The sequence below is a fragment of the Nothobranchius furzeri genome, chromosome 19 (assembly GCF_043380555.1).
Source record: "Nothobranchius furzeri strain GRZ-AD chromosome 19, NfurGRZ-RIMD1, whole genome shotgun sequence".
Taxonomy (NCBI): domain Eukaryota; kingdom Metazoa; phylum Chordata; class Actinopteri; order Cyprinodontiformes; family Nothobranchiidae; genus Nothobranchius; species Nothobranchius furzeri.
Genome location: NC_091759.1, coordinates 8,368,323 through 8,388,607, shown reverse-complemented (window position 1 = coordinate 8,388,607; position 20,285 = coordinate 8,368,323). Strand labels below are relative to the sequence as shown.

General features: G+C 40.3%; 1 protein-coding gene across 1 annotated transcript; it reads left to right on the top strand.

The window, feature by feature from the left end:
* The first annotated feature begins 1,400 nt into the window (after positions 1–1,400).
* LOC107394526 (sperm acrosome membrane-associated protein 4) lies at positions 1,401–11,426 on the top strand. Its single transcript, XM_015973498.3, has 3 exons — positions 1,401–1,555; positions 10,210–10,320; positions 10,565–11,426. Exons 1-3 carry the CDS (start codon positions 1,507–1,509, stop codon positions 10,789–10,791), a joined length of 387 nt encoding a protein of 128 aa, XP_015828984.1. The 5' UTR covers positions 1,401–1,506; the 3' UTR covers positions 10,792–11,426.
* Positions 11,427–20,285: the final 8,859 nt, after the last annotated feature.

The following is a 20,285-nucleotide window of genomic DNA, read 5'->3' as shown; positions in this document are numbered from 1 at the left end:
TATGGTAGTTTTCTTAGTTGCAGTCACAACCACATTTGTGTGTGGTAATTTATCATATGCTGATATTTCTTAGACCATTTATAAGGTTTTTTTTATTTGGGTGTGTGACAGTAGCCTGCCAGGTGACTGGAGATGAAAATCAGCTCTGGTTATAAGCTTGTCTATTAAAATATTTATGTTTATTAATATGCACCGTTGCTTCACAAATAAATGTCAACAGATGAAATCATGCATATTTATATTAAAGTTTTTACCAAAGCAGATGTAATTTCATCCTTTCTGACCATTGGAAATTAGGTAGTAAAAATAAGAAATTAAAGGTGATATGCACTTCCTTACAGAATGCTCAATCTTTAATTATAATCAGGTCAGAAAAATGCCATGTCATTTACATGAGGGGTTTGAACTGCTACCAGTGAGTCTTTTTCTTTTGGCTTTGACTTTTTCCTTTTATTGTAACCCCTTAACCTTTTTGTAATAAATAAATAAATAAATAAAAATGAAATAAAACTGGGGTGCTCAAAAGGTCTGATGGTCAATTGCGACCACAAATCATATTGGTCATAGAAAAATAATCCACAATAAAACCCGGCAAAATGGGCGTGGCTCTTACAATAGCACGGCCAACACACCTATGTCTCAGCTCAGTCATCTGGCCTTCTGGTCAAGTATAAGATAATCATGAATAGAAGACATTTCCCATAAATGTGACGTTAGCTGGTACATCATAATGTAACAGCGATGGCAGATTTGAATTCAAATACAGTTCAGAGTTTCCATCTGACAACTGCACAACACTGAGTTTTAGGCAGAATATTTAAATTTTAACTAAGATGCACTTAGTGCCACATTATTGACTACACTTGTCTACAGCATGATTAGAGACTCGTTTATATAGTTAATCAGTTTAAAAAAAGTTGATTTGGGGGTAACTTGCTCTTTAAGGTCGTACAGTATCTCTAACACGCTTTTTAAAACTGTTTCATCACAAAAAAACTAGACTTAGGCTATTTGTGAAGTTTATTTGCAAAAAACAACAACAACAAAAAGAACAAAAACAAATAAAAGCCACTTTTGATTATACATGAAAATACTGAGCCTATGTAATATGAAAAAGACTGTATTGTGTTGTGTGTGTTTATTTAAACGGTCGCTTTACTTTTTTTAAGCGACCGCTAAAATAATTAGAATTATTTTGGTCTTTTTCTTTTTGCTGAGATATGAGGAGTTTGAAAAGCAGAAACACAATCATTCCATGACGCTTTCCTAATAAGAAATGCGTCGGAATGTCCCACCATGATTGCGGCCCTCTCTCACCTGCGTTTTAAAAGCTCCTGGGTGGGTGCCGCGCGCGCCCTTATTGGATAACGGTGGCGCGTGAGTGGGCGGTTAAAGCGATAAATGCGAGTTGGTCTGAGCTCATAACGGTCTCAGTTCCACGCAGGAGAACCGCTGTTCCTTCCTCAGTTTGTCGCCTTGATTTCGTCTTTTTTTCCCCTCTCAAAGATGAAGAGAATCGCTTTTATATTCGCTGTCGCTTTCTGCTTTGCCGTTGGTAAGTATTCTTAATTATTAACTGAGACAAAAAAAATTTCCAAAAGTTTTATCAAATAGTTTCTCATATTAGAACAGATATTTAGTGCTTTTCGGGTTAATTGGTGTTGTATGCGCTTTCTGAGCCGTTTTATTTCAAGCAAACGTGTATGTTATGTCGATGATGTTAAATATGGTGTGTATTGATGAAGGCTGAAGAGTAACAGTGCTGACTGGGTGTGTTCACGGACCCTAAACTGTCGCTGCTACTCGGTAAAAACTAACCTGATCTTCAACTAGCATCCAAATGAACAAACCAAGTAACAAGTGCACATAGTTTTATGTTAAAATGTTGCGTAATCGTGATTTATTTAGACTTTATGAACTTTATACACTTTTAAAGCCTTAAAACTTGCTTTCACTAACAATGTGGAAGTTCCAACATTGTTAAATACATTCTAACTGACTAAATTAGAAACAAAGAGAATAACCAATAATTTAATTATCGTAAAATAGGCTTTTAAAGACAATAAATGTTTATTACTTTACAATTTCAACATTAATTAAACTGTTGTGAAGTAAGTTTCCAGACTGAACAGTTTTTGATAAAAGTCCAGTCGAGTTCAGCTCGGTTCTGACTTGGTAAATATGGGTTGAATATTAAAACATTTTGTTTTAGGATAATTTAAGGTGAACAAAATGATATTTTTGGGCTTTCTGGGTCAGGTGCCCCACCCTGTTAGCCAAGATGCAAATCAAAACAGGCAAGAACAAAGAATTTCAACCTCCCATTGAAATACAGTAAATAGTAGTGGCATAGAAACCATCGAGTATAAACGCAGTAATATTTGTTTATGCTTTACAGCGGACTTAGTTTTGCACACTGATTCACTTTAATGTCACATGACTTCCATAAAACCTTATTATCAACGTCTTAACACAAATTCTGAAACATTTAATTTTGACTTGCAAAATGAGCTAAAGACTTGTTTCCTTCCAAGGTTTCAACCCAAATGCAAAAACTGGAGACGTGGATATGCAAAAATGAGTTTTTCACCATCATTTATGTCATTTGCTCCTGCCTGGCTGGCAGCTTTTGTTTGTCTGTGCAACCATTTGTTACAATGCAAAGCAAGTGAATTTCAAGACAGCAATAAAAGTTGATTTCAAACCATCTCCTGACTTGAAAATCCTCTACCAACAAAATTTGCTGTTTTAAATGCTAAATAGGGCACCTACGTCATTTGTGAAGATCCAATCAGAGAATATTTTCTTGGGATGAGGGGTTAGCTCCACCTGCTTTTAGGGGTAGAGTCTGAAGCAAAAGACTCTTTGAGAGCTGGTTCCACAGACAATAGTGGAAAGGGCCCAATCCATTCATGTCTAGGGTCAGGAGTAAACCATGGTCCTTCTGCCGACCATCAACAGCTGGTCCGACATCCAGAGAGGGAAAGAACTACTCGATCATCATCCTGTTGGTCAAATAGAGCACAATTCTCAGCATAAGCTCTCAGAGGCACAGACAGCGACCTCCTCCACCACCTAGGTGACTTCCATGACGAGGAAGGCTGTTGTTGGTTTAGCATCCAGGAAACGGCAGAGAATGTCTCGACTTGTAGAAGCTAACTGTTAGCAATAGTAACCCCGCCACACAGCAGAACTCTTCCAGTCTTGTTATTTGTAAAGATAAAACATCAATGTTGCAGAGCAAACGTTGCAAAAGTGGTAGTCGCGTTGCTGTTAGCCAGTCAGAGGTGAGATGTCCAAAATGTGAAGCTACTTTATCCTCCAGCTGACTTGTAGTTCCTGAAACAGGCACATCTGAGCTTTGTTTCCCCCAGAGAACAACTTACAAGGCTCCTACTAGAGACCACTGCAGATGTATTGATTAAACGAGTAAACCACAACTTTAAATAAGAATCCCAATTTGGTGTACAATCAGGTGTGTCTGAGCAGGGACATGTAGAAAACATGCAGCCACAGTGGCTTTCAAAGACCAGGTTTGCTCACCCATATTCAGTAAAGAGGTTGGTCTTATTTCTTATGCTATAATACTTTATTAAACATTCAAACCGGCCTGAGTCTGTAGCAATGCTGAGGTAATTACAACTGATTAAAAAACAAACTAAAATTCAGGAAACAATAATTTATGTTAAAGTAGAAACCCTGCTAAAAATGGCAATTTTTTGGTAATTTATATTGAACTAAACTAATAAAATGATTTAAATAATTAGCTTATATCAAGTTAGCAAAAAAGTCATAAAGATTGTCTACAAATCAAAAAGGTTATCAAGGAAATGTCATTGATTTACCCCCATACTGTATTTTAGGCTTTTTATGTCACTGATAAATCCAATAATTAATGAGCAAATCAAACAAACAACCAATTACTAGCTTAGCTTTTTTTTAACTTGTGGACCCAATTTTAATGGATATTTGACATTTTAAATTATATTTTTGTGGAAAAGTTTAACATAATTAATATCTTAGTGATTTTAGTTCATTTCCTCTATTAAGAAATAATGGTTAATGTCCTACAGGACTGATGAGATAACAGCTAATCCCTGCTCTGCTATCATGATTTATGCTATTATTATTTGTCAAAGATGTACGCCTCATCAGTTTTTTTTACACAACTATTTTGGCTGAAATGGAAAAACAAATCAGAAACTAGTCGTTAGCTCATCAGTTCTGTAGGATGTAAACTGCATTTTTCCAAACTGAGGTTGTTCCAAAAGCGATCAAAACCAGGTAAATTATAAATTACACACAAACCTAAGTGAACTATTCCTCCAACTGTTGAAGTGTTGCGTAATCTTGGTGAATCATAATCTTTTGGTCTTTTCTGAGCACAGCAGGCTTGTGCTGTTGTTACAGATTGGGGTGAGGCAGGTTGTTTGTGGAACCACCAAGCTGTCAGTATTTTTCCACATGTATTTAAATGACTGAATCATGCTCCAACATGCCAGCATGAGAAATTCCTCACCTTGTATACCTTGAAGCTTTTTCCCAAGTATTAAATTCAATTTCTACCGCGGCCGTTTGTGCTTCCATTGTGTTTGGGGCTCAGCTTGTTTCGGTTAAAATGTCCTCACACCTTTGATTTAAAGATCCTGTTTCAAACTACTCCCTCAGCAGAAGGAACTATAATCTCATCGTCTTATACGTTAGGTGGTTCTCTTATATTTGTTTTTCTGTCAACAATTAGTCACAGGTGCAGATAATTACACACCGAGGTCAGAAATAAGCCAAAGAGATGAGCCTGTTTATGAACGTGTGTGGAGGAAGGTGATCTCAGAAGGTGGTCAGGTTTTTTTCTGAAGTTACAGGCTGCTGAGAGGTTTCCCCAAGCACCATGTGCCTGAAAACCAAACAAACTCATGTCTGTGTAGCTGTTGGCTACTTTAAACCCATATGAAAAAGCTTTTCCAGAGTTGGGAGATGGAAAATGCTGACAGAGGAGAGAAAATAATAATGGCTAATTGTGGTAAGGAATGCTTTAAAGGAAATGGGTCATTTTCTGAACCTTGATTGGCAACAAATGATGTAATTCCCCACCTATAGTTGTTTAAAATGGGCATCAAATAAATGAGACTGATTTGACTTTTAGCTTTACATAGAGGCAGGAATCAACCCTAAATGCCTTCATGGGCTTTTAAACTCAGACAGTTTTGGATTTTCAGTTTATGGGAGGTCCTAGTTTCTTTCTTAGAAGCTTCTGGGAGTCGCATGGATCCGCCCCTGTAGGGCCAATGTTGAAATGTTGACTGTTAGAACAGCAAGTGGAAACAAGTATCATGAAACCCCTTACAACACTCATCCCCCAGGGTTTAACTTGAATACCAACTCTGATTTTAGTAAACACCACGCCCCTCGGGCCTGATTTACTGAGTTGAGTGTAAAACATAGAACATGTCCTTGGCAGCAGTAGCTCAACAGGTTGAGCGGGTTATCCAGTAATCAGAAGGTTGCAGATTCGGTCCCGGCTTCGGACAGAGAATTCTGCTGTTGTGTCCTTGGGCAAGACACTTAACCCACCTTGCCTGCTGGTGGTGGTCGGAGGGATCGGTGGCGCCTGTACTCGGCAGCCTCGCCTCTGTCAGTGCGCCCCAGGGCAGCTGTGGCTACATCGTAGCTCATCACCATCAGTGTGTGAATGTGTGTGTGGATGGATGAATGATACACTGTAGTGTAAAGCGCTCTGGAGTACTCACTCTGAGAGGCGCTATACAAGTGCGTGTCATTTATTTTATTTATCATTTATATACTCCAGTTCTGTAACTGGTCAAACTGGTTGTTGTGTAGGACAGAACTACAAACGCAGACACTGCATTTATGCTTTCAAGTCAGCTGGAAAATGGACTAAATTGTAGTTCTTTTTACTCCCATCAGACTCACCCATTCTGATTCACTTCAGGGAAAAACACAGGAAACATGTCGACATGAGAATAGAACAAAAAGCACATTTTGCTCCCCAAGCTTTAAAAACATTACTTTTTATAGGTACAGTTTTGATTGTGGGAAGTGGAAACATGCAGCTCATGGTATTGAACAGCAGGGGGCAGTATGGTCTGGGAAGTTTTGTTAGCTTGGTGCCACGCCTCAGATGGTCTCCATGGAGTCAAAACAGCTGAGTGGGATCTAAGGTGGTGTTGGGACCATAGATATGTATATAAACACACACGTACAGTACATATCTGTGGTTGGGACCCCCCTGTGGGGTTTAGGTGAAAAATGAAACTGGAACAATAATAGTCCTTGAATTTTATTTTTAAAAATGTCATGTTTCTAGTTTAGGTCTGTGTCTGCCGCTGTGTTCCCTGAAAATAAACATTATTCATTTAAAAAAAACTAATTTATTAGGGAAATAAATATTATTGGTGTCTTTTAGCTAATTATAGAGGTTATAAACAGGTGGAAATGTTCAGCTTTAATGCACCACATTTGTTATTAGCAGCATCAAACCACAATTAAAGTACTGAATAATGAACATTAAATGGGATAAAAGCTTAAATCTTATAAAGTAACTGTTCAGTTCAATTTGGCCAAAAAGTGAGTTTAAATATTAAATATCTGGAAATGAAAAATGCCTAATAGATGAATAATTATGTAAAATGTTTATCCAGATGAATCTCTGCACATACATCAAGCTGGATGTGATGTACCAAGTCATAAATAATAGAACAGCCTTTTTAATTGTCTTTGCTGCTACAGCATACAGAAGGAGGGAAATACGTGTAAAGAACAGAGATAACATAGAAATCCCAAATATGTGGAGCAGCAGCTCCGGTAAGACTGGAGGGTACGTGACTCATCACCCAGCAGAAGGAACGCTACTGGAAGACAGGAGATATGGAATAATTTCTGAGAACAGTGTGTGTGTGCGTGTGTGTGTGTGTGTGTGAGAGAGAGAGAGAGAGAGAGAGAGAGAGAGAGAGAGAGAGAGAGAGAGAGAGAGAGAGAGAGAGAGAGAGAGAGAGAGAGAGAGAGAGAGAGAGAGAGAGAGATTTAATTCCTGTAGAAAATAGTCCAGTAGTGGTGAAATAAACCCCATCTTCAGTAAAAGTCTCCTTCTATAAAATCTAAAGTTCAAAGGGTCTAGAGCATCAGGACGGGTTCTGGCTGGAGTTCCCCCCTTAACTCGTCTGACTGCATTTCTCAGGGATGACGTGTTTAGGCGCGGCCATGTGAACAAAAAACCACAAAGCTCTTAAGCTTAGCCCAACGTTTCAGCCTCTTCAGTATGAGATAAAACCCACCTCAGATCCAGTCTAGTACCTTATGACTTACCTTATTAAATATGGGCTCTTCTAAGTTTTGAGAAAATAAAATTGACCATAATCTGGTTTAGTTAAGCCTTTAAAACAAATGTAACTAAGAGCATCTTTTTGCTTCGAGGATGAAATGTTTGGGTGTAGCCGAAACCCTGAAGCAGAGGGTGTGGAGCCGTGCTTTACTGTACTTAAAAAACGCAAACTATACAAAATAATTAGCTTATTCTAATCACTTGTCATTCATATAAGATTTTAGTTCAAATGTATTTAGTTAAAGTATGTTCACTTGCTGATATGGAACCGTGGCATAAGCATAAGTGTTTGTTTTTCACTCAGGCCTGATGAGAACTCCTAAAAGCACATGATTGTTTAGGAAAAACGCATCTGCATCACGTAACGCCATTGCCTCCATCCAGTGTGACTAATTATAAAATTAGATTTATGTTGAGACTTTGCTCATTTCTTTTGTTTTCTTCAAACTTAAGCAGATGAAACTGATCTAAAACTTAGCTTTGAAAAACAAATGTTCAATAGCTCATACGTACCAGGGTCCTCCTCCGACGACTCCATGCTGCTTTTACTTACTTCATTTGGTTTTAGTCCTTCTGTAAACAAGTTTAGCCACCTAAATATTAAAATCTGGGAGATTATTTATTAGGATAGTATAAAAACGTAAGTTGTTTTAGACACACAGATGTCAAAGCATCATATTTAAAATAAAAGGACAAACGATGAAACCTTTTAAATGTGAGACATTTAAGCAAAAACCTTTAAATCAGCCTTAAATTGTTTCATTTCACAAACTTTATTTAGATTTAACTGATAGTCACTTAAAAGAAGAGACAAGTCAAAGTCAAGTCAAAGTCGTTTATTGTCATTTCTACCACATGTGCAGGACATACAGAGAAAGGAAATTGAGTTTCAGTGCACACAATTCAAAGATCAGACATACATGGGTAAGACACATGACAAGAATTGGTGACTGCGGTCGTTCGCAACATGAGTCGCGCTACCTTAATAGATAGACGAAAAGGGTGTTACATGAGGATAATTGGGGGTAAGGTAAAAAAAAAAGGCATAGCAGAGTTAGACCCAGCGGGGAGTAACTCTATTATACAAAAAAAAAAAAAAAACACTCCTCAAACATATAAGCACAAACAGCACAGATACAAACATCAGAGTCCGATGGGGAGGCGGGGTTGGGCGGGATCCTGAAGCCTCCAATGGGAGCTGCCACTGCGGCGCATCAACCAGCTGCAGACAAACAGGTGGGAGGGAGAGATAAGGAACAGAGAGCACACTGAGTTTCCCATTGAGACAACATTTTTATTAAAGTTGTTTTTATATTAAACTCCTGACTCAGTCAACATGTTAAAATAATCCTACCAAAGGTGATGTCTAGCTGTAACCTGTGACCTTTACAGGTCGGGATTTCCTGATACAGCAGAGAAAAACTGGATTAGGTGACTGGACTGTTGATTTGTAGTCAGATTAGGATTAAACAAATGCTTTATTTGGAATTAGGGTTTCTTCTTTAAGTCAGCTGTTGACGAGGATCTGAACATGTCCTGCAGTAAAGTTAAAAAGAAAATCAAACAGTCTGTCTAACAAAAGGAACATTCTGTTTCTTTAGCTTGATGATTCATCACGTTCCACAACAAAAGCAATCACAAGATGCTGGCCTTCAAACCAGAGCGACAGGTTTACGAGGAGTTTCAATGTTTATGCAAAGTCACATCCTCAGTGTCTGACTCTGCCTCGGGGCTTAGTGATGAATGTCATCAAATATGTTGGCCTAACCAGTTCTGGAGGATGGTAACCAGAACAAACACCTGCTGAAGCTGCTGTGGCCCCCAGACTCTGGAACTCTCCCCCTGAGCCTGAGATCGGTGGACTCAGTGGTCTCCTTTAAAAGGCAGCTGAAGACTCACTTGTTCAGGATGGACCTTCATCACCCTCTCCCCACCTATCCCACCTTCCTCAGGATCCACTGATTTCCCTCTTTCCTATTCTCTCTCTCTCTTTCTTTACATTTTTTAATCACAGTTGTCTATTTTTTTGCTCATTTGAAAAATATTTTTAATCATTTTCTAACTTCTTTTTTATATTTTACATTTTTTATTTTTGTGAAGCACCTCGTGATTTTTATCTTGAGAGGCGCTATAGAAAATATCTTTTCTTCTTCTTCTTCTTCTTCTTCTTCTTCTTCTTCTTCTGGAAGTAAACCATTTACCAGAAAATGCGCTTCACTGTTTACTCACCAGGTTACATTTCACTCATTAGATTTGCTAAGCAGCAGGTTTTAATTACCAGTTTTTATACTTTGAAACAACCCCCAGTTTGATAGGTTTGATATCTCTGGTTTATCGTGTGAACATGCTCGGTTGGTTAGGGTTACTTTTAACACGCTGCTGTTACCTGCAGCCTTCAGAGACACCTGGGTGAAAGCTTCAAACTTCTCTCAAAAGTTTTTTTTCTTCATGATGTGTGGGAAAACCTCTGCTACACACAATAAAACTGGAATTATATCGTCTGCATGGATAAAATGTTTTTGTGCCATTTACTAATTGTTTGGTGTTACAACATTAAAAACTGACAAAAAACCAGGATGATCAGCAGGGTAAAGGGCTTTGGGGGGCTATAGGTTGATGTGGCAGAACTAACAGTTATTTACACGTTTTATCTGATTACTTACCACAAGGTTCTTCATTAGTAAACACAGACGGCTAAGATAAAGATCTGAAAGTCGATTTATTATCCAACAGTTCAATGGATTTAAGTCTAACGTTTTCTCTTCCAACAGGGATGTGAAACATGTTGTCAAACCGTATTTTTCTTCTTCCTTGTTCCATTTGACCCACAACTCCCCCTAACTCCCTCTATTTTGTTTTGAATCAATTAGGTCAAGCTCTAGATTGCTACCAATGCAAAATCGGCTTGTGGGACCTGTGCTTCACAACAAAGACCACGTGTAGCAGCGGAGAACAATGCTTCAGTGGGATTGGGAAAGCAGGTGAGCTGCTCAGCTTATACAACAGTTACACTCAGAGACACCAGCAGCATTCCTAAAGTCCCTCACCCTGAAGTCAGACTGGAAGGACTTTTTAGTTTTCACATTTGTGTAAACTAATGTCTTTGCTACCATTTGTCACTTTAGGCTCATGTGGTAGTCCATATAATACATGAACATATTAATTATGTTGATGTAGAAACTGCTAACTATACACTGATGCCATGTTGGTGCTGTCCTTTCATAGCTGGCTTCATGGACATCAAAATGAAGGGCTGTCTTGCAGTTGCTAAGTGCAACATGACTTCAGAAGAAAACTTCTCTTTCAGCAGTAACATCACCGTTTACAAAATGACCAAGACCTGCTGTAACACCGACCTGTGCAACTCGGCACCAGGCCTGCCTGGGACCTCCGGGCTCACCCTGGCCCTCACCGCCCTTTCTGCTCTGTTTGCAACACATCTTATGGTTTAACCTGACGGCACAGCGTACATAACCAGTTAGCACTACGAGGATTAAATAACTACTTATGAGTGGTGTGGAATCTTTTTTACTTTTCCTGGTTCTTTGCTTTTTTCAGATGTATAGTCTTGGTTCTGGAAGTGATTTTGTTTGAGTGAACTCTCTTCCCTTTTGTATTTTTGTACATGCATCATCTCTCATTTTAATCACCCAGACCAAACGTTAGCGAATAGGTCTGTTCAAAACAAATGTCCTAACAAACAAACAACCACATATAAACTGAATCAGTGTCATATTTGGATCTCAAAAACAAAGCTAATGTCTCACCTGCTGAATTAGTCCAGGTCAGCATAAAGACAGAAAACAAAACAACAATGCTAGGTTAGCTTACCCAGCACCTGTTGTTTATTAAATGCTGTGGAGTCAGCGCAGGTTGTTTCTGTGGAATTTGAATGTGTGTAAAATATTAAAGCAGTCTGATGTAAAGTTATCAGTTAAATCTGTAACCTCCTCTGTTCAGATGTTATGACTCCTTTCTTTAAAACAAACTTTGGCATTTCTTTCAAAAACATAAACATAAAACATTATTTTGTGTATCTGGATTTGAACATTTTTAATATGACTAAAAATAAAAATGGGGAAAAGAACTTTTGAAATGTTACTGGTGTCATTTGTCAGTCGTCCTGCAGGATAAACCAGTTCAGCAACTGTCAGTCCGGCCTGAACAGGTAGGCTTGCTGGTAAGTGTAATCATCTTTACTGGCTGTGGGTTCCAGTATCAGCTCTTACCTTCATAGATTTCCTAGCTCGATTGTGCTATTTTTCATTAATCGAATGTGAAACAGAAATATCTGCACGGCCCAAATTCAAACCTTTGATCTGTGAGATGGATGAATAAATGCAGCAGTGTCCAATCTTCCCACGACACGGGACATCTTTTTTTTTGTTAATAGTTCTAAATTCCACAAATAAGGGATTCAGTTTGACCTAAAAATTATTTTACGGTGATGTTTTTTTCTTGTGCGCTGCCCAAAAATAAACAGTAAAAACATGACGACCTACATCTACAGCCATACTGGGGAGACAAACGTCGTCATTCTAGAAATGCTGTGACCCCCGCGGTCTAGAGTTAGGGTGCAACAAGGTTCTGGTTCATAAGAAAATGAGACTGATGCTAATCTCCAAAGAACAGAACCTTTCAGAATCAAAATTGTTAAAAAGTTTTCTGTCAGTGTCAAATCTAACAAATGAGCATTTTCAGACTTTTGAATGACAAGTTCACAAAACGGAAGGAAAATCTTTCAAGGAACAGGAACAGTTTGTTATTTGAGCTGCTGACATGCCTCCCCACCCCCCAGCTGTTCACTAGAGTTCACTTTAACTAACCACAGAACCAAGTTTATTCCACAACACAATTAAAACAGCTCCCATAGATCAAAGCGGTGCACTACGTTTAAAAATAGATGGAGTCTTGTGTTTGTTGGTGAAGGAGGATCGGGGTTTATACCGGAGACGAGATGAATGGATAAAGAGGTATGAGCTAAGAGATGAAGGATGAGGCTGGATTTGTTCTGGACCTTGTTTTTGGATCACTTCAGACTTAAATTAACATAAACTGAAACAAATGAGTCAGGATGATGAGGAAGTTGAGTTATTGATGCTGGAGGAAAAGGGTGGGATCAGAGCATGAGACAAACTGTCATGATGTGACAGTGAGGTTATCATAGTTGTGGTCTTGTTACTAAACCTATTTTAGTAAATTAAGTTAGTTTTCTCACCATTTGAGCATCTAGGAGACAGCGTCAGGTCCTCTTCAGGCCAAAATCAGCAGCCAGCTTATAAATGGGAAATTTGCGCTGTCATTTCTGCAGTTGTTGCATCACAGCTTCTTCCTCTCACAGCTGTTAGGATTTTCAACCACTGCTCCCAACAGAACCAGTAAACAACCAATTTTGGGTTCAGATTACAGATGACGGGTTGTGTTGGACAGTTGCTAATGTTCATTCCTCTTAGTCTCCAAACCCCAAGATAAGTGTAAAGGCAGAAAAGATGGAGGCATGCCATAAATGGGTCTAGAGGTTTACTGTAAGTTGGTTTATAGACCTGAAGGAAAGTCAAGGTGAGGGTTGTGTTTCAATGGTAGAAAAAATAGCTCTCCAGATTAAATTATGGAGGAAAAAGGAACAATGAGCTTAAAAAAGAAGAATGAAGATGGGCAAGAAATAGGAGAGGATGCCAAACTGGACTGGCCTGTTGTACAACAGTAAAACAAGTTAGTATCATAATTAGTTTTTTTTCTGGAAAATACAAACAAAAAGATCTGTTAGCTAGAGTACTTCCTCCAGGTAGGGATGGTGTGCTGCTGACCTCTACTCAGGACGTTGTTGATCAGTGGGCAGAATACTTCAAAGACCTCCTCAATCCCACTGACACGTCTTCCATTGAGGAAGCAGAGTCTGGGGACTTTGGGTTGGCCTCTCATATCTCTGGTGCTGAGGTCACTGAGGTGGTTAAAAAGCTCCTCTGTGGCAAGGCTCCAGGGGTGGATGAGATCTGCCTGGAGTTCCTTAAGGCTTTGGATGTTGTGGGGCTGTGTTGGCTGACGCGGCTCTGCACTATCGAGTGGACATCGGGGCAGTCCCACTGGACTGGCAGACCGGGGTGGTGGTCCCCTTATTTAAAAAGGGGGACCGCAGGGTGTGTTCCAACTACAGGGGGGTCACACTCCTGAGCCTTCCAGGTACGGTCTATTCAGGGGACCCACACACTTAAAATGAGCCTGGCCTGCCCACGGCCACCTCTACCCACCACACCACCCCCGGCTGCCCCCACGCCCCAACCTCCTGCCCCCACATCATGATGTCCCACTGGTCCAGGAACCTATGAACCCAGTTATGATTTTAACAGTAACTCACATATCGGACTTGGACCCTTGCACACCTCTCACATACCTGTCATCAGCAGAGAGCGATCACATTAACATAAAACTAACCGGTCTAATCATAATAATCTTAAACAGTTGTCAAGAATCTCACCCCCAGTAAATCACACAGTCACTCCATCTTTAGCTACTATCTATATGGCTCTTTTAAATGTTCGCTCTCTGCTGAACAGGGGCGGATTTAGGACTGAAGAAGATCCGGAGCATAACACACAAATGCGCGCATGCACACACACACACACACACACACACACACACACACACACACACACACACACACACACACACACACACACACACACACACACACACACACGTGACACGCATTAGTCAACATCATACATGTTTTGTACCACATAATTTTTAATCTGAAGCTACATATTAAGAATGTTTAGTGTGAGATGATAGTAAATATTCTCTTTCTTTCTCCAACGTTACCTGATGAGCTAACTTTAGGCAAACCAGCAGCACAACAAATATTTTCAAATAAGACTCACAAACCTGAGTCAACACCAGTCTCATCAAAGCTGGGGTTCTGTCGTTGTACTTTTTGTCTAAAAACGTCCTTATGTCCATCTTCACTCATGCATTTAAGGTAGAGACTGCAGAAGAAGCCGGTGTCGGTACAGTATCTGCTCGGGTGCAAGATCGGCTCGGGGTCCTTCGACTGCCGATGACGTCAAATTACGGCAAACCCACTCGGACAAAATACACTACACATCTATACTGTTGGAAAGAATTTAGCAGTTTCGTTATTAAAATAATGATTCTTAAGACGTAAGTTTGTATAATGGTATTTGTAAAATAAAACACTATTTTATTCATAATGTTGAACTCCTCTTTGAGCACATCCCTTGAAGGATCATAGGTATTAGCAACACCTGTGAAATTGTATTTGCAGGAAAGAAGTGTGTCCCGTTTATTTAAGTATTTTGTGTTTAGAGCTTTTGACGTCTTGTCCATGAGTAGTTCAGTTACGCTCATAGCTGCTAGCTAAAACTCTGGAGTTAAAAGTTTTCTGGCTTTACTAAAATACCTGTCTGTACTTATTTGATTGATGGTATTTTTACTTTCTATTAGACTCCAAATGTAATCATTTGGCACGCTTCTAATTCATTATTTGCAATAATGTCATCGGCGATATTAGCATTAGCATTCCTATGGGTTTTTCCATGTATATTAGCATTGCGCTAACCACTCGCTGCCAAATTGCAGCCTTTGAGATTAGAAAATCTCCTGGCTTTACTAAAATATCTGTCTGTACTTATTTGATTGATGGTATTTTTACTTTCTATTAGACTCCAAATGTAATCATTTGGCACGTTTCTAATTCATAATTTGTAATAATGTAATCGGCGATATTAGCATTAGCATTCCTATGGGTTTTTCCATGTATATTAGCATTGCGCTAACCACTCGCTGCCAAATTGCAGCCTTTGAGATTAGAAAATCTCCTTTTGTCACATCGCAATTTAATTGCACATGCAGTTAATCGTTCAGCCCTAATATACATGCAGCTCTATGCTAAAAGTGTATTTTCAAAGAGGTAATGATGGATTTTTTTGTAAAAGTTGTCCATTTTTCCAATAGAAAGATTTGCCTGGACCAACGTAACTTGATAACAACGTAACGTGATTACGTAACTCCCGTAAGGTTCATGTTCAGCCAATCAACTACTTAGACGTCATCGGCAGTCGACGGACCCCGAGCCGATCTTGCACCCGAGCAGATCCTGTACCGACACCGGCTGCTGAAGGGCTTCTTCTTCCGTGGTCGAGGCTCAGGCAGGCTGTATACAAACTACTGCCAGCTGCTCCCTCTCTGTTGGATTTTGGTACTGCATGTTACTTCCGCGATTTAGATCCGGGGCTTTTCATGAAACATCCGGGGCTTCAGCCCAAGTAGCCGGGCCTAACGCCGCCCCTGCTGCTGAACAAAACTTTTTTTTTTATAAATGACCTAATTTTAGATACTCACCTTAAATGTGTATTTTTGACAGAAACATGGTTGAGTTCAGATGCTCCTGCTGTTCTCACAGAGGCCTCCCCACCAAACTTTAATTTTACTTATTCAATAAGAAATGGAAAAAAGGGAGGCGGAACTGCTTTTATAAGCTCATCGTCACTTTCCGCAAAACTTGTTTTATTTGACAACTTTACCACTTTTGACTACAGTGCAGCCATTTTTAGCGATCTTCAGATGTTATGTGTTACTGTTTATAGGCCTCCGAGGCACAGTGCACTTTTTATACAGGAATTTTCCGAGTTTTATCAATTCTGCACAACTCTTTTGATAGTATTATTTTAGCTGGTGATTTTAATTTACACATAGATGACCCTGCAGACCCTTTTACCACTGAATTTTTGAACATTTTGCGTTATATGGATTTTACACAACATGTTGCACAACCAACCCACGACAGGGGACACACCCTGGACTTGGTCATCACGTATGGTCTGTCCACCGGTGTGCCCTCTGTCCTGGATTTAGTGATCTCAGATCATTTCTGTGTGTTTTTTAAAATCACCAGCATAATTCAGCAGGAGACCTCTGTGAGAACTGTAATGAAACGCCATCTAAACCCTGAAGTGGCTGCTGGTTTTCTGGAAACTTTTAAAAAGATCACTCCTATTAATTTAAATGCCCCCTGGGATTTTATCTTCAATGATTTTAACAGAAGACTTAAATCTACTCTGGATTTGCTCGCTCCACCTAAAATTAAAAAGCTACAGCCAAAACCGGCTTCCCCTTGGAACAATGAAAACTTAAAAATGTTGAAAAGATCTTGCAGGGCGGCGGAGAGAAAATGGAGGAAATATAAGAACACAATTAATGAACAAACATACACTGAATTATTAAAATCATACAACAAAGCAGTTAGAAATTCCAGAAATAATTACTTTTCTAAAATCATCTCTAATTTCCCTCTGGGATTAATAAAGTATTGATGGATTGATTGATTGATTGATTGATTGATTGAACAAAAAAATAATCCCAAAATTCTGTTTTCCACAATTACAAATATTTTGGGTCGTGAATTTAATTCTCTCCAGAAAACCCCCTCGGATGCTCTCTGTGAGGAGTTTGCAGCCCACTTCAGAGGGAAGGTAGACACCATCAGATGTAACATTTTATCCTCCCAATGTCATGCTGCTCCCGATCAATCTGAGAGTTTGTGTCTACGTGAGGAAACACTGGACAGTTTTGTCTTGGTTGAAGCTGAGATCATTGATAAAGTTTTCTCCTGGGTGAGGCCCACCACATGTGTTCTGGACCCTAAGGTTTTTTAAACAATTTATGACTCTTTTAGAGATGAGATTTTAACTTTGATGAACTGTTCGCTTCAGACGGGGGCCTTTCCTGTTGCTTTTAAACGGGTGGTGGTCAGACCCCTGTTGAAGAAGAGCAATTTAGATTTTAATGACTTTAACAATTTTTGACCGGTATCCAACTTACCATTTTTAAGCAAAATTTTAGAGAAGCTTGTTTTAATACAACTTAATGATTCCATCAACCACCAACATGTCCTAGAGAAATTTCAGTCTGGTTTTAGGGTGAACCAGCTGACTAACCAGGGAGCAGCTGATTAACATTGGGAAGGCTGAAATAATACCTCAACTGAAGCTACAAATCCCAAATGAGCTAAAACGCAAGAAGTGTGGGTGCAGAGCGGGAGCAAAACGGAGACAGAGAAAGAGGAAATTCAAACCATCTCTTCCATCGATCATAATGGGCAATGTGAGATCATTGGCCAACAAGATGGATGAACTCTAAGCCCTTTCAAGGACTCAGCCAGAGTATCTGCAGTGTAGTGTTATGTGTTTCAGTGAGACGTGGCTGCAGGACCATATCCCCGATTCCAGCGTCTCTTTGCCAGGATTCCTGACTGTACAAGCAGACAGAGATCTGAAGAGGAGCGGGAAAAGAAAAGGAGGTGGAGTGGCAGTGCTTGTCAGCAACAGATGGTGCCACCCATGTCATGTTTAAGTGAAATGTCGTCTCTGCAGCCCAGGTGTTGAACTCTTGGCAGTAAGTTGTCGCCCATATTATTTGCCAAGAGAGTTCACCAGTGTTGTCTTGGCAACCGTTTATATTCCTCCTTCAGCCATTGCTGAGAATGCATGTGATGCCATCAGTTCTGTTGTCGGTAAGCTACAAACCCAGCACCCCAATGCATTTGTGGCTATATCTGGTGATTTTAATCATGCCTCGCTCTTTGCTACACTTCCAACATTTAAACAGTTTGTCAGCTGCTCCACCAGAGAAAACAAGACATTGGATTTGTGTTATGCAAATGTAAATAATGCATACATGTCAAAAACAAGACCTCCTCTGGGACAATCAGATCACAATCTTGTTTTTCTCTGCTCAGAATACAAACCACTTGTTCAGAGGCAACCTGTGACAAGAAGAACTGTGAGAAAATGGTCACAGGACACTGAAGAAGCCCTGCAGAGTTGTTTTGAGACCACAGATTGGATGCCTCTCTGCCAAGGATATGAAGAGGACATCAATGCCATGACTGAATGTGTCACTGAGTATATAAACTTCTGTGTGGACAATATCATACCCACCAGAACATTGAGATGCTTCGCTAATAACAAACCCTGGATCACCAGTGAACTGAAGAATCTGCTAAATGAGAAAAAAGAGCCTTCAAGGAGGGAGACAGGGAATTATTGAGGAGTACACAGAAGCAACTGAAGATCAAGATCAGAGACAGCAAGGAGGCATACAGGAAGAAGCTGGAGAACAAACTACAGCGGAACAATATCAGAGACGTCTGGTCAGGGATGAAGAAGATCACAGGCTTCAAGCAGAGGAAGGATTGCACAGATGGCAGCCTGGACACAGCCAATGAACTGAACAAGTTCTTCAATAGGTTCAGTTCAGGAACAAACCCAGCATCCTCCTCACCTGTCCCCAGCCAATCAGACATCCCATCCTCCTCTGATCCAACATTTTCCTGTCACACGCCAGCTCTTTTGTCCTCTAACGCAGTCATGGACTCTTCTGGTTCTATTAATCTGTCTTCAACCAAGTCAGGAGATGCTGACCTATCTGTCTCTAGAAGTCAGGTGAAGAGGCAGCTGGAGAGACTGAGTAGGAACACGACTGCAGGTCCAGATGGTGTCAGCCCCAGGGTACTGAAGGCCTGTGCAGAGCAGCTCTGTGGGATTCTGCAGCACCTCTTCAACCTCAGCCTGGCCCAGGAGAAGTTTCCAGTCCTGTGGAAGACATCCTGCCTTGTTCCAGTTCCAAAGAAAACTCGCCCATCAGTCAATGACGACTACAGACCGGTTGCCCTGACATCCCACATCATGAAGGTCCTGGAGAAACTCCTGTTGGTCCACCTGAATAAGCAAACTAGAACATATCAGGACCTGCTGCAGTTTGCTTATCGCCATGGAGTTGGAGTTGAAGATGCCATCATCCAGCTGCTTCAACCAATCCACTGTCATCTGGGCAAAGCAGGCAGCACTGTCATGGTCATGTTCTTTGATTTCTCCAGTGCATTTAACACAATCCAGCCTGATATACTTTGCCAGAAACTCCAGAAGACACAGGTGGGGGCCTCAACTATCGCCTGGATTAAAGACTACGTGACAGACCACAGTTTGTGAGGCTGAAGAACTGCACATCAAACCAGGCGATCAGTAACATTGGAGCACCATAGGGGACTGTACTCTCACCATTTCTTTTCACTCTGTACACCTCAGATGTCCAGTACAAATCAGAGACCTGTCATCTACAGAAATACTCAGATGACTCTGCAGTTGTCGGGTGTATCAGAGATGGACAGGAAGCTGAGGACAGAGAGCTGGTGGAGCGCTTTGTGGCACTGTGTGGAAACAATCATCTGACCTTGAATGTGAACAAAACAAAGGAGATGATTTTAGACTTAGGAAGAAACAGGGTGGAGTTAAACACTGTTTCCATCATGGGAGAAGAAGTGGAGGTGGTTGAGGAATGCAAATACCTTAGAGTTCACCCGGACAACAGACTGGACTGGAGAAAGAACAGCGAAGCCGTTTACAAGAAGGGACACAGCAGACTGCACTTCTTGAGGACGCTTAGGTCCTTCAATGTCTGTAGCAAGATGCTGCAGATCTTCTACAAGTCTGTTGTTGAGAGTGTAATCTCTTCAGCCATCATCTGTTGGGGTAGCAGCATCAGAAGCAGGGACCTGAAAAGGCTCAACAGCCTAATAAAAAAGGCTGGTTCTGTTCTGGGGACGACTGTGGAACCACTGGAGGAGATAATGTAAAGAAGGATTCTCCAGAGAATCAAGAAAATTATGGACAACCCTGAGCATTCTCTTCACAAGACTGTCCGACAACGGAAGAGTGTCTTCAGTCAGAGGCTTCTTCAGTTTCGCCGCTGCAACACTGACCGCTACTGGAGATCCTTCCTGCCAACAGCCATTGTAATATACAACAACTCTTTGATGACTTGATTATTATTATTATTCTGAGCTACTACAGCAATCAATTTCCCTCTGGGATTAATAAAGTATTTTTTAATTGAATTGAATTGAAATGAACCACAGCACTGAGACGGCCTT

Coding starts and splice junctions, on each gene's coding strand:
- LOC107394526 (XM_015973498.3), top strand. CDS start 1,507: ATGAAGAGAATCGCTTTTATATTCGCTGTCGCTTTCTGCTTTGCCGTT. Junction 1,556..10,209: donor CGCTTTCTGCTTTGCCGTTG/GTAAGTATTCTT, acceptor TGAATCAATTAG/GTCAAGCTCTAGATTGCTAC. Junction 10,321..10,564: donor CAGTGGGATTGGGAAAGCAG/GTGAGCTGCTCA, acceptor GTCCTTTCATAG/CTGGCTTCATGGACATCAAA.